Source organism: Geotrypetes seraphini, chromosome 14 (assembly GCF_902459505.1).
Source record: "Geotrypetes seraphini chromosome 14, aGeoSer1.1, whole genome shotgun sequence".
Lineage (NCBI taxonomy): Eukaryota > Metazoa > Chordata > Amphibia > Gymnophiona > Dermophiidae > Geotrypetes > Geotrypetes seraphini.
In genome coordinates this window covers 54,581,840-54,609,228 of record NC_047097.1, presented here as the reverse complement: position 1 = coordinate 54,609,228, position 27,389 = coordinate 54,581,840, and the positions used below count along the sequence as shown (strand labels likewise).

At 42.4% G+C, this 27,389-nt stretch overlaps 1 protein-coding gene across 2 annotated transcripts; it reads left to right on the top strand.

Annotated features, from left to right (window-relative positions):
• Positions 1-1,086: 1,086 nt before the first annotated feature.
• Positions 1,087-27,389, top strand: STOML1 (stomatin like 1). 2 transcript variants are annotated; one of them, XR_004536993.1, is made up of 8 exons: positions 1,087-1,323; positions 2,888-2,997; positions 10,395-10,544; positions 11,241-11,444; positions 14,164-14,401; positions 21,089-21,295; positions 25,018-25,890; positions 27,331-27,389. XR_004536993.1 is itself a non-coding variant. In XM_033920646.1 (7 exons), the coding sequence occupies exons 1-7, from the start codon at positions 1,164-1,166 to the stop codon at positions 25,215-25,217; spliced, it is 1,269 nt and encodes a 422-aa protein (XP_033776537.1). In that variant the 5' UTR covers positions 1,087-1,163; the 3' UTR covers positions 25,218-26,343. The 2 variants fall into 2 exon arrangements, 1 of the variants encoding a protein (XP_033776537.1); XM_033920646.1 differs by lacking the exon at positions 27,331-27,389 and having other exon boundaries at positions 25,018-26,343.

The following is a 27,389-nucleotide window of genomic DNA, read 5'->3' as shown; positions in this document are numbered from 1 at the left end:
TGATTACACTATTCTCTCTATCCCTTCCTCTGTATCTTAATTTCCCTTTTTATCCTTCAGTTCAGTCTCTTCTTTTTTTTTTTTTTTCTTTCTCTCTTATCCTCTGTATCGTCTCCCGCCTCCTCCTCCTCCTCAACCTTTCATTCTGACTCCTCCATCAGCTAGAGGGAGCAGTTTCCCCAGCTGTTGAGTTACTTGCCGGTTCAGGCGCTTCTCTTTCCTCAGCCCATCCTTTCCCAGCACAGCCCGGAAACAGAGAGTCAAGGGCGCGGTCGCTGGAAACCCTGTGGCTCGTTGCCGCTTTCTTTCGCGTCCTTCCCCTCCCCTTCCCCCCCTGATTCCTTCGCTCGGATGGAAGGGACCCTGATGAGACACAGTAACCGCTTGACACGCCTCTAGCAAGTGCAAGCTGCGCTATAGAGAGGGACTATATACAGTGTCCCAGGGGCTGGGCTTTTGTATTCCCTGCGCGGTGCGATGCAGCGAGATAAAGGAGGGCTAGAAACGACGCTGCGTCATCCATCACGTTAGGCAGACGGGGAGGAGGAGGTTCAGGAGCTCTCTGGTTGCCATGGAGATCGGAGGATTGTTGACCGAGGCGGAAGTGACCAGCTTGGATGCCGTTTAATAATAATAATAATTTTATTTCTTAAAAAATAAAAAAAAACTTGGTGCAAGCGGGAGTTTGACTCTGCGAATTGCGAGTGAAACGGGTGGCGGGGTTTTTTTTTTTTTCCTTGCTTCCGCACGTTTTGATTCTAGTTTTTGTATACTTGCAGGGCGGTCTGCAGCGTTGGTGTCACGGCCCTGAAGCAAGCGGTTTAAAAAAACCACCAAACGAGAAAGCCACCGGCTTTTCTCATAACTAGTGTTTTTGCCCTGTTTTTAAGCTCCTACCTGCCAGCCATTAGTTTCACGTGAAAGGTTTGTTTGTTTGTTTTTTTTTGGGGGGGGGGGTGCTAGGGTGGAAGAGAGAGGGTACACCTCTCCACAAGTCTGAGGCTTTTCTTTCGCTTTAAATCACTTTTTCTGGCGCTGGTGTGTGCTATTTTTTTGTGGTATTCCTCCTTTTTTTTCTTTTTTTTTTTTTGGGGGGGGGCTCAATGCAGTGTGCCTTATAGAGGAACTCTTATTTTAAGTGTGTGGCTGCCCAGCTGTCGAAGATGTTTAACCGATCAGGATATCAGGCCCTTCCTGTGGGGGATTTTGATCGATTCCCCTCTGGCGCCGGCCTTTATGGGTCCCAGAAGAGCCTCTGGCATTTTGGTTCTGTAAAAAATGACCTTGATCATTTCACAGTAATAACTGGCCAGTATTTTCCAGGTAAGTTTTAAATAGTCCAACGTCGTTTGGTTTGTTCTTCTCTGGGTAACAACTGTACCCAGGCCAGGAATAGTTACTGAGAAATTTGTGTGTCAGGCAGCCAGAAACACAGTTCAGGCTGTCTAAAATAATACAGTAACTGCAAATCCCAGATCTGTGTGGTGTAAGATCTCAAAGGTTATCTGTGGCATTTGCATTAGTTGGGATTTATATATCTCCAAGTTATCACTGTATTTCTCAGAATTATGTAATCTGATATTTTCTGTCTGTAACTTGAGTCCCTTAATTTTTATCTTGGAAAGTTGATTCATGGAGCAATTAAAATATCCTTCACAAAATTGTCTTTATTATGACAAAGCAGTAACTCATTCATTGGAACATATCCAAACCAGTCTGGGTTTTGGGGATATCTGTGATCAAGAGATACGTTAACATACAATGCAGGCAGTAGATTGCTAATTTATTTTATATAAATTTATTGTAGATGTTCCTAAAACCAAACTGGTTATATATGTTTCGTTAAATATATTGAGAATGACTGGGATACAGAAATTGCTCACTGAATCTTATCTATGTCAGTGGGTGGGTTAATATAAATCTCATATACTAGACCTTGGCAAATTTCTTTTGGCTTTAGGAGCCAGTGACCCACACCTACCCCTAACCCCACTGTTTCCATTAAGACGAAGAGAAGGAGAGGAGGGGGCAATCTCTTCTGAAGTATTCTATAGCTCTTTAGGGCTTAATTTACTTTCTATGCTAATGTCTAAGGAAGAAGAAAACTTAGGGATCCATTTACTAAGGTGTGCTAGCGTTTTTAGCGCTCGTTGCACTAACCCCGCGCTAAGTACCAAGAACTAACGCCAGCTCAGCACACCATAGTAAAAGGAGCCCTTAGTATATCAGGCCTATAATGAAGCCCTGCAGGCTACTGGCAAAAACAAACTGCCAGAGTTTTTCTCTCTACAATTCCATCATCCAGTTTCGCCTTATTACACTGGCTTGCTCTCTCTCCCTCTCCACTCTACTCTGTTGTCTTTAGCCCAAGGGTGGGCAACTCCGGTCCTTGAGGGCTGGAATCCAGTCAGGTTTTCAGGATTTCCCCAATGAATATGCATTGAAAGCAGTACATGCAAATAGATCTCATGCATAGTCATTGGGGAAATCTTGAAAACCTGACTTAATTCCCACCCTCCAGGACCACAGTTGCCCATCCCCGCTCTAGCCTGTTCCTCCCCACCCCAGTCTCCTTCCCTATCTTACTATCTCCCTTCTCTCTTAAATCAGCCAGCTCCTGCCCTCCACTACCTGACCAGCTCACCCTCACCACCCAAGTCATCCAGTCAACCATCCCCTAGCCCTTGTTCCCATTCCATCAAGCCAGTCACCCACCCCCTAACCCTGTTCCAACCCCAGCAAGCCAGTCAGGTTTTGTGTGCTTGTGTCTGCCATCCTACTAAACAAACTCTGCTTCCCTGCTCTCTATTTCTGCTGCTTTCTGCTCTCAACTGCATGCATCTGCCAACTTGCTCTGCATTTAACCCATATTTTTCTGTTCCTTCAGGAGATAAGTCTCAAAGCTGTTTATCATGGATCTGCCATGGGATTGTCACAGTGTTGGCCACCGTACTGCTGGTCCTCACTTTTCCTATCTCTGGATGGTTTTCCATAAAGGTAAGATATGACCCTTAAGCTTAGAAGCACAGAGTGATAAGTCTCTTTAATAGGCTCTTTAACAGGCTTTCTTCTAGACCAGTGTCCCGCAAACTTTCTCGAGCCGATGTCACATATGCGCGTGATGTCTTCATGGCGATATCCACGCACTTCCAGGTGCCTCGAGCCACGGCGGCTCAAGGCACCTGGAAGCGCACAGATATCGCCGTGATGACATCGCTTGCATGTGTGACATCCTCATGTCGATGCCCGCGTGTATGTGAAGGCCCTTCAAACGTGCCATGAGTTGCCAGTGGGGGGTGCCAGACAGGAAGAGGGCCAGAGAAAAGGATAGATGCTGGCGCCCACTGATTGCCTACAGGAAGTGCCTCTCACCATGAGAAGCATGTCCTGTAGACAGTCAGCTGGTGTTGGCACCTCACCTTCTTCCCAATGTACCGCGGCACACCTGAAATCTCAGGAGGCGCACTAGTGTGCCTTGGCACATAGTTTGAGATACACTTTTCTAGACCAATGTCTCTCAAACTTTTTTAGCTCTAGCACACTAAATGGAGCAAATGTTTTTCGAAGCGCATGATAATCTAAATTATAAATTGCAAAACCAACAAAAAATGAAATTTGAGAGTTATTTATTAAAGTTCTTTAAGCTATGTATGGGTAATTGTAACAATGGTGAAACTAAAGTAGACAGAATAAAATTGCTAATCAATGCAATGGATGTGCTTGTTTTTGAGTGCAAATGAACTCAAAACGCGGCTCGATAGTCGACAAGCAAACACACATTTCTGCAGTCTTGTTCTCTTTTTTTTCAATATAATTTCTGTCAGAGCTGAAAATCCAAGTTCGCAAATATAAGAAGATTCAACAGTAACAAAGCCTTGATTGCTTTGTTACTCGAGTTAGGATAAACTACTACATAAAAAATAAAATTAAAATTACTTGCTATTAGTTTTCAAGGACCAATCATGTCAAAGAATGATACTTGTCTTGTCAGCTGTATCCTTATACACAAAGATGCTCATGACATTGACAGACTCTTGCATACGTAATGAAGGGAGTTTTTAAAAATAAAGTAAAATTCTGGAATCTCTCTTGGCACTCCCAGGATCTCTTCGGGGCACATAGTTTGGGAGACACTGTTCTAGACTCTAGAAAGACCACTCTAGAAAGTCTCTAGAAAGACTCCAGCCTGTGATGTGCCACCCAAAACTTTCTTGTATTTCTATGCATGGTTACCAGTTATACGGCTGGTTTACAGTATTAAAAATTTTAAAGATCTTAAAAAGATCTGAATAAAAATTAAAAAAATTTATGGTAAAAAAAAGGGTAGTGAAGACAAAACAAGGGGCTCCTTTTACTGAGGTGCGCTAGTGTTTTTAGTGCACGCTAGCTGAAAAATTACCACCTGCTTAAAAGGAGGCGGTAGAGGCTAGCGTGCGGGGCATTTTAGCGCACGCTATTCCGCGCTTTAAGGCCTTAATGCACCTTTGTAAAAGGAGCCCAAGGTGTGATTTGAGGAAAGCTAGGGGGAAGGAAAATTTTAATTACATTTTAAAAATAAGAAATAAAAGGAAGGAAGGATGGGGAGGGTAAAACAGAAGGGATGTTGCTTCTTAAAAATGGTTCTTTGTTGGTTGGTTGTTTATTAATTTATTTAGTGTTGTTTTTTTCCATGATTATGATGCATAGCTGCAAATTTGATATGCATCGTTAAATAAAAATGTTTTAAGAATGGTTTTAAATTTGTTTAAAGAATTTTTGCAGCAGATGTGTGGTGGCATTGTGTTCCAAAGGGAAGGGCCCGTTAACGGAAAAAAATAGTATTTCTGATGTACTTTAGATCTTTGATTGAGGGAAATTTCATTTATGTTAATAGATTTTGGTTGGAGGATCTAAGGGCCCTAGATGGAGCATGTGGGATAAGATATTTGCCCAAGAAAGTGGGAGAGTAGGAAAGTTTAATTTTGAAGACTAGTAAAAGTATTTTATATGTTGTTCTATGTGAGACTGGTAGCAGGTATTGTCTGTTTATAAACCAGGTAGACGTTTAAGATCTGAGAAAACCATGCAATTGATTGTGGATACCGTACATTATTCTGTGAGACATCATTCTGCATTTTTCAGTGGCTGCTACTCATATATGGAATAAGTTGCCAAGAGGCATACAATTGTATAAGAACATTGAACAGTTTTGTAGATTTTTTTAAACTCATTTTTTGTACAGGCTTTTTTATGCTAAATTAATTTATCAAAGCAGAAATATAAGATTATAGAATAAGTAGCCAGGCAGTGTATGTTTATATAATAAGACCGAGCAGTGCAATTATTAGGGAAGGTTTTATCGTTAATATTTTTGTGATTTAAGATGGATGAATGTGGATTTGAATGTTGTCATTTTTAGATTATGTCTATGTATTGATAATTTATGTATGTTTTATTCTGTAATCCACCTAGGTATAGGAGGGATATAAATTTTTAAAATGAATAAAATGTCCTTTTTACCCTTCTTGACAATAAGATCTCACATAGCTGTTCTCAAAAGCAGCCTATCATTAGACAGACTAGTTGTCCACCTAGAGCAGCAATGCATCACTGCTCTGGCATATTTGGCAGAAGCAGCACCAAGGCATAGGCTCACAGTTGCCAACTCGGCATCAGTGGTGGCTGCAGCAGGGAGGAGGCTAAGGGGAAATGCTGGACATCATGGGGGTGTGGAAAGAGAAGGAGAGAGATGCTGGACACTATGGGGGTGTGGAAAGAGAAGGAGAGAGATGCTAGACACCATGGGTGGGGGTGGAAAGGGAAGGAGAAAGATGCTTGATACCTTGGAGAGGTGGTAGGAAGAAAAACATATACTGCACACCTGGGCATGGAGAGGGAAGGAAAGATAGAGGCTGGAATATGGGTAGGTTAGGTGGGCAGGAACACATGACTGATGGCTTGCCTAGGGCAGTGGTCTCTAATGCGTAGCCCCTGAAGTCCTCCATTGTGGCTCTCAAACAGTTGGATGAAATGCTCTAACCTTTTATTATATAGGATTGCTGCAGACGGCAGTGTATAATTGTGGCCATGTGGGGGCAGCACCTGCACAGATGATCTTAACAAATATGTGGATCGTCAATAAGAATCTAGGGTGAAGTTTAACCCAGCTTCCCTAGGAACATAGCCTGCATTTAGTGCAGTGGTCTCAAACTCAAATCCTTTGCAGGGCCACATTTTGGATTTGTAGGTACTTGGAAGGCCTCAGAAAAAAATAGTTAATGTCTTATTAAAGAAATGACAATTTTGCATGAGGTAAAACTCTTTATAGTTTATAAATCTTTCCTTTTGGCTGAGTCTTAATAATAATATTGTAATATTATTGTAATAATATTTATAGCTAAAGAGACAAATGATCAAGAAACTGTTTTATTATACTTTTGTGATTATAAACACACCGAGGGCCTCAAATTAGTACCTGGCGGGCCACATGCGGCCCCCGGGCCTCAGGTTTGAGACCACTGATTTAGTGATATATAAAGGATAGCAGAAGAAAGACATCCAGCCTGCTCAGTTATTTTGTCCCAACTACCAGCGGCAGAGTTCAGCCATGGGGCTGGGGTCATGGTTATCTTCCAAAGCTTTAACTTCTTTCTTTTTCAAAAATTCAGACAGACAAGAATAATAAATCTTAACCTTTTTCTTTATTGTATTCTGGCTTGCCCTAATTTTAAGGGCCTTAAAATTGGGGCCAGCCAGAATACAATAAAGAAAAATATTAAGATTTATTATTCTTGTCTGTGAATTTTTGAAAAAGAAAGAAGTTAAAGCTTTGGAAGATTTCCCTTTATGAGTGAGGATCTGTTTGGATGCGAGAAGTTTCTTCACCTCACCTCCGTTTTCATCATCCTTGTTGCTGGGATCATGGTCCCATTCGCCTTGCTCCCCAACCCTTCAGGAAGGTCCTATTAATTATGTCCCATGTGATAGCATTGTTTTTTTTTTTTTTTTTTTTCCTGTTTTAAATTCTTTATTCATTTTTTTTTTTTTGTGTTACAACAAGTGTTACAAATAAACTCAATAGGAACTTAAATACACACTTGACTAACTCATATATTAATATCAAGTTTAACATTAATATAATATTCCCCTGTCCCACCCTCCTTCCCAACCAATAATACATAAATCAATTTTATTGTATATTCTTTAAATATTAATTTAGTATGTAATAATCAAAATTGAAAAACCCACCCCATTTCCCTCTTTACAATTATCTTATCATGGGAAAAGTTCATTAGAGAAATCATGTTAACGGTCTTTAGATGTTTCCAGTGTTATTTATGGGAAAAATTATCCTTCATTACAAAAATCGGTTAATGGTCCCCATATTTTTTTAAATTTATTCATGTATCCTTTATGTGTTGCAATAGCAAGTTCCATTTTATATATGTGGCATACCGAATTCCACCAGAACATATAGTTCAATCTATCATGTTGTTTCCAATTGAATGTAATTTGTTGTATTGCAATTCCAGTTAAAATAAATAAGAGTTTGTTATTACTGGATGAAATTTGGCTTTTTGCTCTCATAGTTGTTCCAAATAATATAGTATCATATGTCAAGGCTACTGGATTTTCTAACATTCTGTTAATTTGGGGCCAAATTGATTTCCAGAATGATAGGATAAATGGACAAAAGAATAAAAGATGATCTAATGTCCCAATTTCAATGTGACAGTGCCAGCATCTATTAGATCTTGAACTATCTATTTTTTGTAAACGAGTAGGGGTCCAAAAAGCTCTATGAAGAAGAAAAAACCAAGTTTGTCTCATAGATGCTGACACCGTACATTTTAGCCTCCAAGACCAAAGTCGTGGCCATTGAGATGCACTAATTTGGTGTTTTATCTCAATGCTCCAAATGTCTCTAAGACCATTTTTTGGTTTTTTATTTATATATCCGGATATTAATTTATACCACTGTGCGGCTTTGTGACCTATTGAGTCCATCTGGAAACATAAGAATTGTTAAGTGCTTTTAGGAACATGCGCATTCACAGAAACACAGAGGATTTGTACAAGACCAGCTTAACAAATGTCATGAACAGTATAGTGTTCCGAGATGAAGGTGCTGCCACGATCTATATGTGCTTTGAAATTGTTGCCCTCTAGGCAAGAAAACATTAAGTCTGCAAGACATATTTACTATGTAGATACAATGATAAAGACTAGATTAGTGCTTCCTGCCAAGAGGTTTCTTAGAAAATAAAATTAACTGAAATTGGCTCTTTCTTTGTACCGAAAGTATTTAGAGGTTTGAGTGGAGCTGTGCAGACTGTCTGTACTGATTTCTAGTGCAGTAGGTGAATCATTCTGGACAGTAGGATGTTCTCCCCATGCTCGCAAGCAATGCAGAAGGAATCCACTCCAGGTTTTCAACTCCTTCTCCAAATGGCTCTGCTGCCTTCAGCTTTTCCTTCTGCATACAAGCTGGAAGGTTTCTTTCTGATCGGTATATTTCTTTTATTATTTTCAATTTTTTTTTTGCTGATTTCGGTGCGCCAGAACTCCCCAGTGCAGGGGAAAAGCTCAGAATGGTTTACATGAATTTATTCATGTACTCAAGCATTTTTCCCTGTCTGTCCCAGTGGGCTCACAATCTATCTAATGTACCTGGGGCAATGGGGGGGGATTAAGTGACTTGCCCAGAATCACAAGGTGCAGCGTGGGTTTGAACCCACAACCTCAGGGTGCTGAGGCTTTAGCTTTAACCACTGCGCCACACTCTCCCCACAGAGCTCAAGAGACGTAAGATGGAATTTCCTAAAGAGGACTCAGAGCTGCCTAGTAAAGTCTTTTCTCCTAAATTTGTGAATTTGATGTGAAGAGCTTATTTGGATAGCCGAGATCCTCATAGGAGGTCTGACAGTGAGCCAGGGACCACGCAGAGCGGCATGGGCTCCCAGGTTACATGCCATTTCGTCAGCATATATTCCCTGGTGGCAAGTAGTCACTGGTCTCCTTTAAGGTGCATTCAACAAGAAGCATGGCTTCTTTGTGGGCAGAAGGTTGGGTGATTTTGCCCGAGGAGATTTGTAAGGCAGTGACCTAGTTCAAACTGCATACGTTCTCCAGGTTCTACAGAGTGGACATGACAGCATGGAGAGGACTCTGTCTTTGGGTCCTCAGTGTTACAAGCAGGTACAGAGGTCCTGCCCTAGATTTCTGGGAGTGCTTTTGTATGTTCTTACTGTCCAGAATGACATACTTATTGCACTAGAAAAAGAGATTAGGTTCTTACATTGCTAATATCTTTTCTAGTAGATAAGTATGTCATTCTGGAACCCCGCCCTGTCAGTTATTTTTCTGCCTGCATACTGTCTCAATTGGAAAGTTTGAGTCAAAACTGAAATTTTGATGTCAGTCAGATCTTAAGGATATAGATATTGCAGTAGATTAAACACATTGGGGAATGTTTGAGCTCCATAAATGTTTGTTTGGTATGCTTATTTTGATGTTTCGATTGTTCAATTCTGATGTTTAACATGTTTATTATACTTCTTTCAGAGCAGAACAGAAATGTATTCGGGGAGTCTCCCCATACCTCTCCTTTTTATATGTTTCTTTATAAGGCTATCGCCTGCTTTTGTAGAAACTGAAGGGGGCAACAGAGCCCTCTGGAGGAGGAGGAGTTGAAAACCTGGGGTGGCTTCCTTCCAAATGGCTTGTGAGCATGGGGAAAATACCCTACTGTCTAGAATGACACACCTGTCTACTAGAAAAGGTATTAACAAGGTAAGATCCTAATCTCTTTTGGGCTGCATGGGAGCAGGAGGGAGAGACAGAGAAATTGTAATGGTTCCTACTTTGTGCTTCCAGAAAGTTGGTATGCAGTTGACAGCAATATTGTGGTGAGCTTATGGCAGGATCAACCCATAAAGGAAGAAGAAATAGTGCACAGAGCAGAGGATTAGGAGAACACAGATGAATGTGTTTAAGTTGTGTTTCTACCACTTTACCTCTTTGTATTTTCAGGCCCCAGTTGAAAACAACCTGTTTACCTTAATCTGGCTTCAGGGCTAGTGTTAAACATTCTAGGGCCTCAGAGTCCAACAACAGGCTGCATCTTCTTCTGCCATGAGCAGGCATAGGACTCCCATGTAGCATGGGGACCTAGGGCAAGTGCCCTGCTGGCTTTCCCATCACCAGCAGTTATTAAAATGTATTTCAAAGCAATGTTCCTCAGTGATATGTATCCAATAGCTGCTAAAATGACTCTTATAATCTGTGCTTGTATACCTGTTAATGCTTTTATACATGGCCTTGTAAATACAGGGGATGTTTACATGGAAACAAATAGGGAGAGAGATGCATGGGAAAACTTTTGAAAGAATTCTACCTTTGCTTTTGCCCCCTAGATAATCCCGAACTACGAGCAGGTTGTGGTGTTTCGCCTGGGCAGGGTTAAGCACCCCAAGGGACCCGGCGTGGTCGTACTGCTGCCATTCATTGATCAGTGGCAAAGAGTTGACCTCAGAATTCGAGCCTTCAACGTGCCTCCCTGTAAGGTGAGATGGTCCATGGGGTCAGCTCTTTTCTTCTTTCTTGACTCTTCACTTATACCGCCATGTGACAATTTGGGCAATGTTCAAGGTCACAATACTATATTTGAGAGGTCATGTGGCAGATACGGGCCACATCCCAGTTGGATTTTCAAGATTCTTACTGATACCATTTCAAGATATATCTCGGTTACCAGGACAGCGTATATCATCTTGTATGAGACAACTGGAATTACTAAGTACAGCACATGGTTTTAAATTGAATAAAGATAAAACCAAATTGCTCTGGTTTGACAGAACGGGATTTGACATCCCTGATGAAGTGTGTCTGTCTGATGGTCTCATATTGAAAGTGATCTTGGTGGAGGGTGTTAACAGGTTTTAACAGTGAAATCACCGGGGCTGTGTGACAGGAATGTGGAAGGCCAAGGATGGGTATGTGGGCTGGTGGGCTAGCTTGGTGTCTCAGTTTGGCCATTGCATATATATGGTAAATAGTTTTTGTCCAGGGTTGATTCTTGAGCTGCAGTTATTCCAGAAGCTTTACAGATGATGTTGGCAGTGCACTTCCCGACATATAATGTACCTTGCTGCATTCATGGAGAAATAAGTTAGAATCTGCTGCAGTACCCAGGAAGGATTCAGGTCAGAACCCTTAGTGTGCATTTCAGAGATGGTCTCTCTGCTTGTGACACTCTGCAGGTGACAACCAAGGATGGAGCAATAATTTCAGTTGGTGCTGATATCCAGTTCCACATCTCAAACCCGGTCCTGTCTGTCATGGCTGTGCAGAATTTAAACGCAACCACCCGAATGACAGCCCAGAACCTGATGGTTGCAACCTTGAGCAAGAAACATCTGAAGGAGATTCAGATGGAGAAACTGCGTATTTTAGACCACCTGCTGGTGAGACTTCCTCTTATGAATTATTTTGACAAAATTCTTTCCCAAACTGGAATTATGCCTCTTTCCTTCTACTGATATTTTTTGTTCTGATCTGAAGTACATGTATATAGTATGCCCCCGTGAATTCGTGGTTTACAATATTTTCTGACTGCCTCTTCTGGGAACTAAAGTCAGGCTACAGCAATCAGGAGCTGCTTTGACAGCGCTTCAAAGCAGCTCCTGATTGGTATAGCCTGACTTTAGTTCCTGGAAGAGGTGGTCAGAAAATACTAAGAACGATCCCGCACCCGATTTTCAACACCCGCCGCCACCCCTGCAGCCCTCTCCTGCCTCCAATCTGTTCCTAAACTGCATTCGCGGTTTTTCAAAATTTGCAGGTGCTCCTGGAATGGAGCCCCCATGAATTTCGGTGAAGTACTCTATATATTCTGTGTTGTGCAATAGTGCAGAATTCCCCCAGGATTAAAAATAAATATATATGTAAATCAATCCTGGAGGAATTCTGTATTGTTGTGCAACACAGAATTCTGCCCAGTTTGCTTTCCAGCTGCCTGCCTCCCTCCCTGCACATTCACCAGCTTCAGTACGGCACAAAATGCCCAGCATGAGGCATGGGGAGGCCTGGAAAAAAAGGTGACTGGTGTGTTTGTGTGCAGGGATGGGGCTGGAATAAGATGGATGAAGTGAGTGGAGGGGGTCTGGAAAAATGGTTGAAATGTGTGTGTGTGAGTGTCATGGGAATGGGGCGATGGTTTATAGGATGGTGGATAGAAACTGCAGTGGTGGTGGTGGGTATTTCATGCATTGGGGGGGAATTCTGCACCAAAAAAATTGCAAATAAAGTGTGCAAAATTTTCAAATTTTTGGTGCAGAATTCCCCTGAAGTAATGTGTGTGTTTGTGTATCTATCTATCTATCTATAGATAGATATAGATATATAGATACAAATCTTTGTTCTGGATCTAAAGTACTGGTAAATATAACTTTAGATCCAGGACAAATATATATATATAAATATATATATATATATATATAAATATATATATATATATAAATAGACTATAAAATATAAAATTTACCACATATTATAATGATTTTGTATTTTGAAGCTGGAATCAGTTGGTATATTTTTGCTGACTCTGACTCCACAGCCCTGATAGAAGATAGAGATAATTCTAAGATTGATTAGGAATCAGTGTGTGAAATAGTAATTGATCCCTTAGCAGAAGTAATTGCTGAGTGAAATCAGGAGCTTAAATAATTAGGCACTAAGTAATTCATTCTACAGAGTAAATCTGCCCAACTGAGTCTGGCTGTCCTGTATAAAAATCCAAACAGTTCAGAGTTGGGTTCTATTAACTTTTACAGTGAAGATCAATCATGCTGTGATCCAAATACATTTCAGAGAACCTATGACAAAGACCAGTTTGATGCTCAGGAGAGGCTTAAAATAACATGTGAGGCTCCATTGTTTCACTGTCAGACAAACAGCATACAGTTTAAAAAGATGAAGGCTATAGTAACCAAGATTGCTCCGATAGTAAATCAGCAGTTTGTGCTAGGAAGCCTTCAAATGTTGTAGAGTTGAAACAATTCTGCATGGAAAAATAGGCCATAGTAAGAGGTTGACTGACCATTATGGGAAACTGTGACCTGAAGTGCTAGCAGTTACTGAATGAAGGGTTCACATACTTTTTCATATAGGGATATATATTGAAACATTTTGCTTGAATAAATAGTCCACATCTTTCTTTTGTTCTGAGTTATTTATTTGGTGGGATTATTGTTCTCTCTTATCTGAGTCTAGATCAGAAGAACCTGATCATCTTTTGAGTATAAATTGTGCTAAAGTAAACCATCCTAGTGGGTTCACAAACTTTAATCTCATAATTTTCTAACATAATTTCCTAAAAGAGAAGCCATAGGTCATTATTGAGAAGGTTTGGGGAAATCTACTGCTTATTCCTAGGATAAGCAGCATAAAATCTGTTTTACTACTTGGGATCTAGCTAGGTACTTGGGATCTAGATTGGCCACTGTTGGAAACAGGATACTGGGCTTGATGGACCTTTGGTCTGTCCCAGTGTGGCAACTCTTATGTTCTTAAGTATAGGACAATCAAGCATTTTTGGCATCACTGATGAAGTTAGCTCTTAGTCATTGGTGGAATGAGGCATTATGACATCACAATCTCAGCTCTGGAATGTTGCTACTATTTGGGTTTCTGCCAGGTACTTGGGACCTGAGTTGACCACTGTTGGAAACAGGATACTGGGCTTGATGACAATTCTTATGCTCTTATGTTAACATTGTAGTTCCTTATCCAAGTCATTGTTGTCTTCCTCTCTATTTCTCTACCATCCTGAGCAGATAAACAGCATAAGTTCCCATATGTAATCCAACACCAAGTGCCCTCTGCTGTCTAACACTAAGCTTGGTAATAATGTAAATAGCTACCGGAACTCAAGAGATTGCTGTCCAAATATCTGGCTGCTTAGTGACTTCAGTGGATAGTACCTGGCTATCACCATCCCACTGGTGTCAGCTTGGTTGGTTTATGTTTCAACTACCATATGATCTCTAGGTGGGTATATCAACTGCTAAATAAAAGGTGCATGTTCATTAGCAGAATGTATGCATTCCTTTTGCCTCTCTGGTTTTATCCAAGACTTGTCCACTACAAATCTTAGCACTGCTACTGTCTACTTCCATTTTACAGGTTGACCTCAATGAAAACACTAGGTTCTGGGGCCTAGAAGTAGATCGAGTTGAGTTGATTTTTGAGGCAGTTCTGAAGCCACCTGAAGACTTTGTCCCAGGACCTCTAGTTGTACCACCTACTGTTCCAGGATTGGAAGGGCTGGTTGGCCCCATTCAACAGCTTGCAATGCACTTTCTTAACAACAGGCTGGCAGTAGCCAATCAAAGCTCAGATCAAAATGAAAAGCCTGAAGCTGGTGAGTGTTGTACAAACTTATGTCTTTTTTTTTTTATAAGCATTATTCTATATATGGTAACATTCTCCAAACAGAAACACAAGGTTATCATGTAGTTTTCTTCTATTCCCCATAGAATCATCTCTCTTCTAATGGCTGATTTGCTTTCACTCCAACTGTCTCGATTGTTTCATAGTTGATGTTTTTACTTTTTATAATTCAAACTTTGTAGATGTGTTTTTCAAGAAATGAACATCTGTTTTGGAAGGAGAGTCTCTCCGTTTGACATGCAAATCAAGATATGCAGGTGGAGCTAAAAGAGAAGCCCTAGAGAAGGAAAAATTAAAAGTGTAGAAGCCAGACCCTACGACCTTTAGAACAGAGGTGCTGGCACTGGAAGAAGCAGCAGAGTGGCTGAGAGGCTGGACATGCCATCAGAAATGAAGGAGCTGATAGCATTGGAAGTCTGATGAAAGAAGTGACCTACATTAGTGTACACTGAGGTGCCAGTGGGAGTCGCAAGCCCCAGGAGTAAAGATCTGCTCAGAGCTGAAAGAGTCAGTGGGAGTCCCCATTTTTCCTGGTTGGAAAAAGAGTGGAGACAGCCAAAGGAAGTGGAAAGATTACCACGGGAGCCCATAGTGAAGGAGTTTTATTAAATCAGGGACCTGACACATCTGCATGTCATCATGTGCCTGCATCCGGGGTTCTTTAACTACATCCTATGTGGCCAAAATCATGTTGCAAGTCCTCACAATGAGGTGGTCTCTGTATCAAAGCTCTAATATAAAGTATAGCCACTTAAAGGAAAAAAAACTGTAGCTAAATCCTCTTAATATTGCATTGGTTTTACACAAAACCTACTCTGATTGGGTTCTTTTAAGAGCTTCTACTATCTACCAAAGAAGAAAGAGGGGAGCTCTCCAGAAAAAAGCAGAGTGGGAGAGTCAGTTGTCAGAAGACAATTTAATTACTGAGCTACTGGAGCAGCTCAACTCAGGAAAAAATACTAATGGGTGAACACTTCTGGTATATGTGTTCGAACAAGATCTCATCAATGTTATGCATCATTTTTGTAATAGGCCCATCTATTTTTTCGGCCATAGGGATTTTCCTGATCTCATGAGATGAGTTAATCTTTTCCTTCCAGTGCACTAAGAAGCGAGATTAAATAAATCATGGTGAAACATGTTTTCTTTGAGCCGTCTACTTACAAGATTTCTTAGATTCTAGGGAAAGGAAACTCAAATCTGAAGAATGTTGGAATGGTTAAAGTTGTGTTAGAGCAGCTCTTGACAAATCCCAGGCACCAGGTCGCCAGTGGGACTAGAAATATGTCCTTGGCATCTGGGATTGGTTTGTTTGTTTTTTTGTTTAAAAATGTTTTCAGCTCACCCTACCCATGGCTGTTGTCGGTATAAAGAACTTCATCTCTTTGTGTTATATGGCTCTGCATAAGTCTGAGCCACGCGATACAGGAACTTTCATGTTGGTATCAAATCTTGCAAGGCCAGCACGAGAGTTCCTGTAGTAAGTGGCTTAACTTGCACAGAGCTACACAGCAACCATGGACAACAGTGAAGCAGGTAGCTTTGAAGGTTAGTAGGAATGGAGGAGAGAAACTGGCTGCCTTGTTGGGGAGAGAAATGGGGGAGAGTTGCAACTGCCTTGCTTGGTGTGGTACACACTGGGGTGGGGGTGAGTGGCTGCCTAGCTTGAGGGGGAAATACAAAACTGGGGAGAGGGGTGGGTGCCTGCCTGCTTTCTTCTTGGCTGAGGTACAAGACTGGGGAGGGAGGTGGGTAGCTGGAAGTCTTGGATACAGGACTGGAGAGGAGGTAAGGAAGGATAGAGATTATAGAGAGGGAAGGGGAGAGAAGCTAAATGTCATAAAGATGGGGCAGGGAAGTAGGTTAGGAGAGAAATGCTGAGGACCATGGAAGAGGGAAGGAATGGAAGAGAGAGATATTGGAGACCATGGGTGGGGGGTTGAGAGGGAAGTACAGGGATGCTATAGACCATGGGTGGTTGAGATAGAGGGAAGGACAGAGAAGCTGGAGATGAGTGAGGATGTTGGGAGGGAGGGAATGAGATAGATACCATGGAAGGGACTATGGGATGGTAGGGAAGGGTTGTCGCAGAGATGGGGACTGAGTTTGGCATCTCCAGACAAAAGGACATTATGCTGCCCCTTGATTGCGGGATAGCGCTAGGGGCAGATGATGATAAGGAAGGAGGGAAATAGGTGAGGTGGAATGGGTGACCACAGGGCATGAACAGTGATGATAGGACCAGGAAAGAGAGAGAGAATGTGTGTGTATAAGACTGGATAATGAGTTGAGGGTTGGGATGAAGAGAGTGAGCTGAGCCTGATTTACTAAGCTTACTTTTTCCCATTTGAAAAAGAAAAACAGCTTTAGTATATCAGGCCCTAAAGGAGCTCACATAGATTTTAGAATAATTCCCTTCCCCCTTCTCCTTACATCGCTAGAGACAATGGTGACAGGAGAAGAGGGACTCACAAGAGTTTCAGTCACTGGCTCCTATATATAGTTTTTGGCCATTTTGAGCCAATCATGGCCTTAGGTCCCTCCCACTGCATCCCAAGATGCATTGAGAAGGGGATGGGCCATCATTCTCTGCACGCGGCCCTGTAGGCAGGATGGAGTGGGCTTCCCTCTTGCCAATTTTGCATCAGAAGAATCGAGGGTGTTGGGTGATGTGAGGGGGAGGTGTTCCCTGATGTTAGGGAGGGGTCTGGGGATGTCATGGGGAGAGGTGTAGGGCTTCAGCTGATCCTAGCAGGGGGAATCCCCATCAGCTGAGCTGGCAGGAATCCCCGAAACCGGCTCAGCTGATGGGAATCTCTCTGCTGCAATCAGCTGGTGATAAGCCCTCAATGTGCTGGTTTTTCCCCCATCTCTGGGATTGGGAGGGGTTTGTGACCACTGGGTAAGTAGGGGGGGTGTCATGCCTTAAACCCTCCAGTGGTAATCTTGTCAGTTTGGCCACCTGTGGGGCACTTAGACCTGTTTTACTTTGGTCTAAGTCCCGGCATGTAAGTTCTACCTAGGATAGAAACATAGAAGATGACGGCAGAAAAGGGCCATAGCCCATCAAGTCTACCCACTCCAACAACCCTACCCCCTTGAATTTACCCCCCTAGAGATCCCACATGTGTATCCCATTTCCTTTTAAAATCCTTCACGCTGCTGGCCTGAATCACCTGAAGTGGAAGTTCATTCCAACGATCGACCACCCTTTCGGTGAAGAAGAACTTCCTGGTGTCGCCATGAAATTTCCCACCCCTGATTTTCAGCGGATGTCCTCTTGTGGCAGAGGGACCTTTAAAAAAGAAGATATCATCCTCCACCTCAATACGGCCGGTGATATATTTAAACGTCTCTATCATGTCTCCTCTCTCTCTACGTTCTTCGAGTGAATATAGCTGCAATTTATTCAGCCTTTCTTCATACGGGAGGTCTTTGAGTCCCAAGACCATTCTGGTGGCCATTCTTTGAACCGACTCAACTCTCAGCACATCTTTTTGGTAATGTGGACTTCAGAATTGTACACAATATTCCAGATGAGGCCTCACCATGGATCTGTACAATGGCATTATAACTTCGGGCTTCCGGCTGATAAAACTTCTTCGGATACAACCCATCATTTGTCTTGCCTTTGATGAAGCCTTCTCCACTTGATTGGCAGTCTTCATGTCTTCGCTAATGATCACCCCCAAATCACGTTCCGCCTTGGTCCTAACTAAGGTTTCACCATTTAGTGTGTAAGTTTTGCATGGATTCCTGCTGCCGAGGTGCATGACCTTACATTTTCTAGCATTGAAGTTTAGCTGCCAAGTCGAGGACCAGTGTTCCAATAGAAGTAGGTCCTGCGTCATACTGTCTGGTAAAGTGTTCTCACTTACTATGTTCATAGTTTGGCGTCATCGGCGAATAATGTGATTTTACCCTGAAGCCCCTGAGTCAGATCTCCCACAAATATGTTGAAGAGGATCGGGCCCAAGACCGAGCCCTGAGGCACTCCACTGATCACCTCCGACGTTTTTGAAGGGGCACCATTTACCACCACTCTCTGAAGTCTACTGTTTAGCCAATCACCGACCCATGTAGTTAACGTCTCTCCCAGTCCCATTGATTTCATCTTGTTCAATAGTCTGCGGTGCGGAACGCTATCAAAAGCTTTACTAAAGTCCAAGTAAACGACGTCTAGGGACTCACCCACATCCAGTTTCCTTGTTATCCAGTCAAAGAAACTAATTAGATTGGATTGGCAGGACCTGCCCTTGGTAAATCCATGTTGGCGGGGATCCCGTAGATTCTTCTCATCTAGGATCGTATCTAATTTATGCTTAATTAGTGTTTCCATGAGTTTAATCACTATGGATGTGAGACTCACCGGTCTGTAATTCTCAGCCTCTGTCCTGCAGCTCTTTTTGTGGAGTGGGATTACATTGGCTGTTTTCCAGTCCAAGGGGACTCTTCCCGCCTTCAAGGAAAGATTGAAGAGCACAGACAATGGCTCTGCCAGGACATCACACAGCTCTCTAAGCACCCTGGGGTGTAGATTGTCCGGTCCCATGGCTTTGTTCACTATGAGTCTTGATAGTTCGCAGTAGACGCTGCTGGGTGTAAACTCGAAATTCCAGAACGGGTCATCTGAGCTATGCCTTGCTTGCAACTGTGGACCGGACCCTGGCGCCTCGCAGGTAAAGACTGAGCAGAAGTATTCGTTTAGTAGTTCGGCTTCATTGGAATCTGATTCTGCATAAGTCCCGTCTGCTTTCCTAAGGCGTACTATCCCATTTGTGTTTCTTTTCCTATCACTGATGTACCTGAAGAAGGATTTAATCCCTTTTCTTAATGTCCTTTGCTAGATTCTCTTCTATCCGAAGCTTGGCCTCTCTGACTGCCGTTTTGACAGCTTTGGACTTGGCCAGATAGTCTTCTTTTACTGCTTCTCTTCCTGAGTGTTTGTAGGAAAAGCTTTGATTATTGCATCAGGATGTCCAGGTCGAAGCCCGCCCAGTTCCCGCCCATAACACACCTCCCAGCACGCCTCTTTGCGTTCTGGATGCACGGCAGCTTAAAAGTGCTGTTGAACATCCAGAAAGTTGTTTTTGATTATAGGCACTTGGATGTCCCGGCTATTAGGACATCCAAGTGCCAACTTAGGCAGGTTTTTGGATTTTTTGAAGGTTTTGATTACGCCCCTCTAAATGTCTCACCTGATTAATTTTAGTTTCTTTTTCCTTTATGGATACTGCTTGAGTTTTCTATATCCCCTCTATGCCCATGTTTCTGGGTCATTGTAGAGGTGTCTCCGTTGATTGTTTTTTCCTTTCTTACCCATGTTTCACGTCGGGCAGTATTGCCTATTATTGAGGGTTGGCCTGTTGATATGCTTCTCTATGAGGGAAAATACCAATTATGTTCCAGGTTTGCTGGCAGAAGAGACAAAAGACCTGGAGTGGAATGGTGGAGTGGAGCTTGCTGTTGAGGTGAAAAGGAATGGAAGAAAAATGAGAGAGGAGACAAATCACCCCACCTTACATTTACTTACGTATACTTCCGTGCAGAGTTCCTTTACTTTACCTTTCACTCACTGAGCCCAGCTATAACTTTTACGTCCGAGTGAGCCTGACTCTGCATTCACTCACCGAGTTCATTTACATATGACCCCCATTCACTCACTCATCCACAAACTAACTGAGCCCCCTGAAAATTTGTACAAGTGTATCGGTTGCAGCTGATGGCCACATTCATAATTTTGATGCCTGACTCAAAAATATGTAAATATGCATCTAATTTTCAAACATAAAAATTCCTGCTCTAATTTATTCTGCTTAACATGGTTGAATATGTGCTAAAATAAAGCTTGATATGTGTACACCCTCAGCATTAAACGCTCAAACCCAGAAAATTAAATTTCAGTGGTAGGGCTACAGCAACTGTGATCATCGGGAGACCCATATTCTTAATGTATGTATAAATAAATTTTGGTGGAGAAAAAAGCCTTAAGGCATAAAAAATCTTGGGCCATTAAGCCATATTTTTAAGATGGAAAGAGCAATAGCAGTACAAAAAGGGACATATAATAACTTTGTAAAGATATGGGGGCCATTGGCAAAATATTGTGATGAATAGTCATCAATTCTTTTACTTTTCTTTTCTTTCTTAGTTGTATTTAGCACACTCAAGGGGGGTGGGTGGAGTTGGGAATAATTTTATAGGATATGTTATAATATGTTATATAACACGTGTATATTTCTATTTCGGTTGAAAATGAGATGAAGGGTGGGTGGGGGTGGGTGGTTGGGTGGGGGTTATTACATTACTAGATTTTTATGTGTTAAATATTATAGTGCTATATTGGAATTACTTGTATAATGTATTTTTGTGCACTTGTTCAATTTGAAAATGAATAAAGATTAAAAAAAAAAAATCCTGGGCTTTCCTGGGCTCTAGGAGGGAAAAACTACTGATGCCATCATGTGATATTAACTATGTGTGGCTGATTTATCTTTCTATCCATGGCGAACCCATAATACAGGTAAGCAGCCCTGCTGTCCGGGATTTGCTCTGTATCAAAAACCTGACAAGTTGTAAGATGCTGGCCTACCAGTGTTGCCATGCCTCTAGTCTTTATCATTGGTTTTCAAATGACTTCTCTGATGCTGTGTTGTAGGCGAAACTGTTGAGCTGATGAATGAGCTGGACCCTCCTTCAGTAGTACCTGTTCCCTGCAAGGCTGACTTTGGTGCTGATGAGATGATCTCAGCCGTGGAGCTCTTCCTGTCTGAGTCCTTGGTTGGTCAAGTGGGTGCTTGCTACCAGTTCAACATTATTCGCCCTGAGGGAGAGCGGAAAACTTACTTCCTGGATCTCACAACAGGTATGGCAGTGTTTTCTTATTCTGAATAGCACCCGCATCTCCTGGCCTGCTGCAAAATTGACATGTTCCAGGAGATGGACCTTGAAAGGGGGAGGGCCCACTTCTTCCTCCTCCTCGTTCATATCATACCTTATAGCTAGATGCTTTGTAAATGACTTTCGGTTTTGCAACATGTAGGACGCTGCTGCTGTTGTTTATCTATCCCACATGTGTGCTTGTCTTTCTTTTGCATCTCACTTTTCCTTGTTCTTTATTTTAATGTCCTTCCCTTTTTTTTTTTTTCTTTTTTTCAATCATTCTGCTCCCTTAGTTTCTCTCTTTCGCAGACTCAAGAATGTTTCTTGGCATGACAATATGTACTTGTTTTGTCAAATAATAAAGTGGTAAAAGAAGAGACTGATAATTAACAAAGACAATTCCCACAGCCATTTCTATCAATAGTGTGCACTCTCAGAACTTGCAGGTTTCTACCCAAGGGGATTACAAGCTGTACTGAGGGACTGAAAAGTCTCACTCTGACTCAGTGCAACAACAAACTGCATTTTGCAGCTGTTAAACAGAAGTTTGAATCTATCACTTAGGTGACATTGCATTCAAACACTAGGATGTTCTTATAGTCCCTGATGCAGCCCCTGGAAGGGGCAAAATATGATTATGTTAGGCTGCTACTACTACTATTTCTAGTGCTCCACCAGATATAAGCAACACTTTACGCTTGAGACAGACCCTGCTTGAAAGAGCTTACAATCTAAACAGATGACAAACAGGATGCCAGGGTGGGGGATACAATTAGGGGGAATGATTAATCTGCTGGCTGCTCATGTGTTTACTGAGGAGATTTTCTGGGTCATGTTTCAAGAAGAGCTGTAGCATATTCCGGCATTGAGGGTGTTGGTGTCAGTCATAGTGCCATCCAAGTCCATCTTGGAGAAGTACACCCTGTCTTAAGTAGTTATCAAAACTGGCACTGACTGATCTGGTGCTCCACTGCAGACCATCAGAGGAGTAAATGACCCTGGATAGCAGGAGAGGACCCTTACCTTGGTACTGTTGCCCAGATCCTGGCCATTTGGCCAATGGCTTGAGGACACCATGATCCTCATCACACCTTGGCCAGGACAGATCTGGTTCTATCTTCATCTTGACCTATCTTCTGAAGAACCTTGGAGATTGGAGTGTTTTTCAACACTTATCACACAGAACGAGGAGTCTCTTCTGTATCCCAACCTCCAATTCCTGATCCCTTACAGCTTGGATGTTGAGAGTGTAAAATTTGAATCCCTTCAACTGCCTGGGGGTGTTTCCAAGGTCCAGCTGGCTTACTGGAAAGATTCCACTAAGAGGTGTTATACTTTCAAATGGAAGAGGTTTGCCATCTTGTCTAGATCATTTCCCTTGCCCTATACAGAAACTTGAATACCAACTCTGTAAGGGATCACTTTGGTGCAACCAGTGCAAGTAGAGAGTAAACCTATTTCTGTATATCTTCTAGTTTTTTTGTTTTATGCGAGGTTTGCCTCTGATAAAGTCCCCCATCAAACCTCTGACTATGTCATGGGATCTCTATTTCATTCTTATCCAACAGTTGAAAGCTCCCTTTGAGCCACTTGATCCTTGCTATCTGAAGTACCTGACATGGAAAGTCTTATTTTTGGTGGCAGTTCCTTCAGCTATCAGAGTAGGTGAGCTTCAGGTCCTAGCAGCTGATCTACTTTACGTAAAATTTCATTCTAATAGAATAATTCTTCATACACATCCTAAGTTCCTTCCTAAGGTACTGCCACAGTTCTGTCATAATCAATCAATTGTCCTTTCAACATTTTTCTTGAAACCTTATGCCCATCCTGATAAAAGCGCACTGCACACCTTGGACTGCAAACAAACTTTAACCTATCTGGAGCGGATTATAGTCCACCTAACTTTTCATTTATTTTGACCCAAACAGGATGGGCAGCCATCAGTAAACATACCTTATCCAGTTGGTTAGCAGACTACATTTCCTTAACTTATGCCCAGACTGGGCTGACTCTGGAGCATCATGACATGGCTCACAATGTCAAAGCCATCGTGAAGATTTGCAGAGCTATAACTTGGTCTTTAGTCTATTCATTCAAATGCCTTGAACAAAAGTGATAGCTGGTTTGATCAGCCAGTTCTGTAGAATTTGTTTGGATTCTTGAATTCAACTACAACCTCCTAGGCCCATTTATTTCTATTCCAGGCTGGATTTTTTATATTAAGAGTTATTGGTTCTGGTTGGGCTTGCCTTTGCAAGTCCCTGTTGACTGTTTTCAGTTGAGCCAGGTAGCTAGGAATTCCTAGCTGTCCTGCTTGTCCTTGGAGAAAGCAAAGTTACCGTATTTTCATATAGATAACGCGCACCTGTGTAAAACGCGCACATGGGTATAGCGCGCAAAAAACACATATTTATGTACATAAATTTTTATATACCGCGCACACTCGTATACTGCGCATGCTGCCCGACTCTCCTTTCGCCCGCCCCGACTCTCCTCTGGAGACCCTGACTCTGTTTTCGGCCGCCCTGACTCTCCTTTCCTCCTTGAAGTCCTGTCCCTACCCTGAAAGCCTGATGCCCCCCCGACGTCCGATTCACCCCCCCCCCCCCCCCGCAGGACCGCTTGCACCCCCACCCCGAAGAACCGCTCGCACCCCCACAGCTTCACCCCCCTCCCCCATGGAGAAGCTGTCTACCTTGTTTCCGGATGCCAGCGAGCCCAGCTGTTTCCTCTGCCGGCGGTCCCACCCCTTCTCTGAGCCCTGCTGTGCTGCTTTTTCTTCCGGCAGTCCCGCCCTTTCTCTGACATCAGAGAAAGGGCGGGACCGCCTGAAGAGGAAGCAGCGCAGCACAGGGCTCTGAGAAGGGGCAGGACCGCCGGCAGAGGAAGCAGCTGGGCTGGCATCCGGAAACAAGGTAGACAGCTTCTCCATGGGGGAGGGGGGAGGCTGTGGGGGTGCGAGCGGTCCTTCGGGTGGGGGTGCGAGCGGTCCTTCAGGGTGGGAGTGCGAGCGCTCCTTCCGGGTGATGAATCGGGCGTCGGGGGGGGGGGGGAAACTATGTAAAAAAAATTTTGTACAACGCGCTCACGTGTATAACGCGCAAGGGTATGCGCGGTTTGTAAAAACCACGTATAACGCGCGCGTTATATGCGAGAAAATACGGTACTCATCTATAGCAGGTTCTTTCAGAGGACCCAGGACATATATTCTCACATCCCCTCCCACGTCCCCTAGGAGTTGAATTCTATTTATCCAACTGTGGGTCCTATGGGAATTGGACAGCCGGTAAGGCCTGCTAAAAGCTTCTAGAATAAATAGAATGCTGTGAAGAGTCCTTATCAGGGCTTTGTGGGTAACATCACCCACATATGAGAACGTATGTTCTACTGTTCTCGGAGAACACCTGCTACAGGTGAGTAGCTTCATATTCAGTCATAAATACTACTAATGCAAACTGTATTAGTTGATTTATATAATATTGAGGTGTTTTGCATGTATTTCCATGTATCCCACTATAACTTAAACTAACATGCAATATGGTGAAATAATGCATTTTATTGCCATTTAACACATTAAAGAACTGTTTTCTATGGTTTTCAGCCTTTCATCAAACTATGTATCTAAAAGCTGAATTTGTCACTTTATGTATTACTTATAAGTTCACCTACTGCTGTTATTTGTATGCGTTTGTGTGTCCATTGCAGGCAAAGGAAAGGCTGGCCATGGAGTACCTGAACTCAAGCCTGATGTGATCTTGGAAATGGCAGAAGCTGACCTTCAGTCTATGGTCTGTGGAGATCTCCGACCTTTGGGAGCATACATGAGTGGAAAACTGCTTGTGCATGGCGACTTAAGGACCACCTTGAAAATAGAAGAGGTCTTCAAGGCAATGACACGACGATGATACATCTGTTACAACAAATTGCAAGCCATGGCAAGAGGCAAGCATGGGGCCCATGCAGAGGGGAACCAGTAACAAGTTCCCTGCTTCAAAGGGATGCCCTCAAGCCAATTTGAACTAGTGTTGCCAGCAGACTTTCTCATGTCATAGAAGATTGGAGGCCTTGTCCAATTTTCTAACTTAAGCCTAAGTGCCGCACTATGCTGTGGAAAGATTTATTTGCAGTGAAGGTTATAAACTCAGCAAGCTAACAAGACCATGAGTAGACAAGGAGAAGGAAGACACTATAAATGATGCTCCTAATGTTTGAGCAAAAAAATGACTTTATATAGATAACAGTTTTCAACTAAAGATGTTTTTAAGTTTGAGGCAGAAGCAGTCTTCCAAGGTATGTACATCTTTGTCTAGCATTTGTTACTGGTTTCTCTCAAAAATAGCAAAATAGGAGGCCTTGTCCAATTTTCTAACTTAAGTCTAAGTGCCGCACTGTGCTGTGGAAAGATTTATTTGCAGTGAAGGTTATAAACTCAGCAAGCTAACAAGACCATGAGTAGACAAGGAGAAGGAAGACACTATAAATGATGCTCCTAATGTTTGAGCAAAAAAATGACTTTATATAGATAACAGTTTTCAACTAAAGATGTTTTTAAGTTTGAGGCAGAAGCAGTCTTCCAAGGTATGTACATCTTTGTCTAGCATTTGTTACTGGTTTCTCTCAAAAATAGCAAAATAGGCTCTAAAAAAAGCTAGGACCAGTTGTCATTCTCATGCAGACTTAGAAGCTCACTGCTCAACCAGAAAAATATATTTATTTATTTAAAACAATTTATATACCTTACTATCTACAAATCTAGTCAGTACACAATAGAACATACATAATATTAAATTTAAAAAATATCTACTTCAACATAAATATAATCACAATTCAAAACCAACTTAGACAATATCGTATGCACAGAAAGCTAAAAACAAATTCCTTCAAAAAGTAAATCCTGTCATACGTATAAGAAGAACATAAGAAGTTGCCCCCGCTGAGTCAGACCAGAGGTCCATCTTGCTCAGCGGTCCGCTCCCGCGACGGCCCATCAGGCCTAGTGCCTGAACAGTGGTCCCTGATTAATTTTGTAACTTACCTCTAATCCCATCCCTATAATCTACCTCTACTCTTATCTGTACCCCTCAATCCCTTTGTCTTCCAAGTACCTATCCAAAGCTTCTTTGAACCCCTGTAGCGTGCTCCTGTTTATCACATCCTCTGGTAGCGCGTTCCATGTATCCACCACCCTCTGTGTGAAGAAGAACTTCCTGGCGTTTGTTCTAAACCTCTCCCCTTTCAATTTCTCTGAGTGCCCCCTTGTACTTATTGATCCCCTTAATTTGAAAAATCTGTCCCTGTCTATTTTTTCTATGTATAGAAAGATAAAATAAATATGCTCAAACCCAGGTCCATTGAGATCAACACTGTGGGCTCCTTTTACTAAGCTGCGTTAAGGCATTAATGCGCGGAATAGCGCGCGATTCAATGTTGCATTAAGCTGGCGTTAGTTCTAGCTGCGTAGCGCGGGGTTAGCTCACGCTAATCTGCGTGCGTGAAAAACGCTAGCGCACCTTAGTAAAAGGAGCCCTATGTCTCTTAACAGTGGGAGTCTAGATAGCTGGTGAAGCCCAAACGTAGATCTATTTCCTAAAGTTAATTTCCAAGGATGAGCAAAGGCTCTCTCTTGAGTCCATCTGGAGAATAATTTTGATGGACTTTTTGCTTTGAGTTTTGTTCAAACCTCTTCTGAATCCCTACATAGAGGTTTATGTTTTTGTCATGACACTCTATATGTTTGCCCCCCTTCACCCTCAGTCAATTAACTCAGCCAAGTGAGCCCATTCATTTTGTGATGGTTTGAAATGCCCATGTCGCTTGTCCTTTAGTTGCTCCAAATCAGTCTTAACGTCTAATCCAGTAATGTTGAGTTATTCCCTTCCATGGAACATATTTAATAACTTTTCTAAGATTTTTTTGTGTGATTTAGTTCAGTTATTCTCTTTAATGTGTGTATGGTCTTGTTTGGCTTCTTGACTCCAACTCCACCCTCTTAGGCCCATTTATTTCTGTTTCTTGGAGGGGGACCTTGCGGTGATAGTGTCTGAAGATCTAAAGGTGAAGAAACAGTGTGGCAAAGC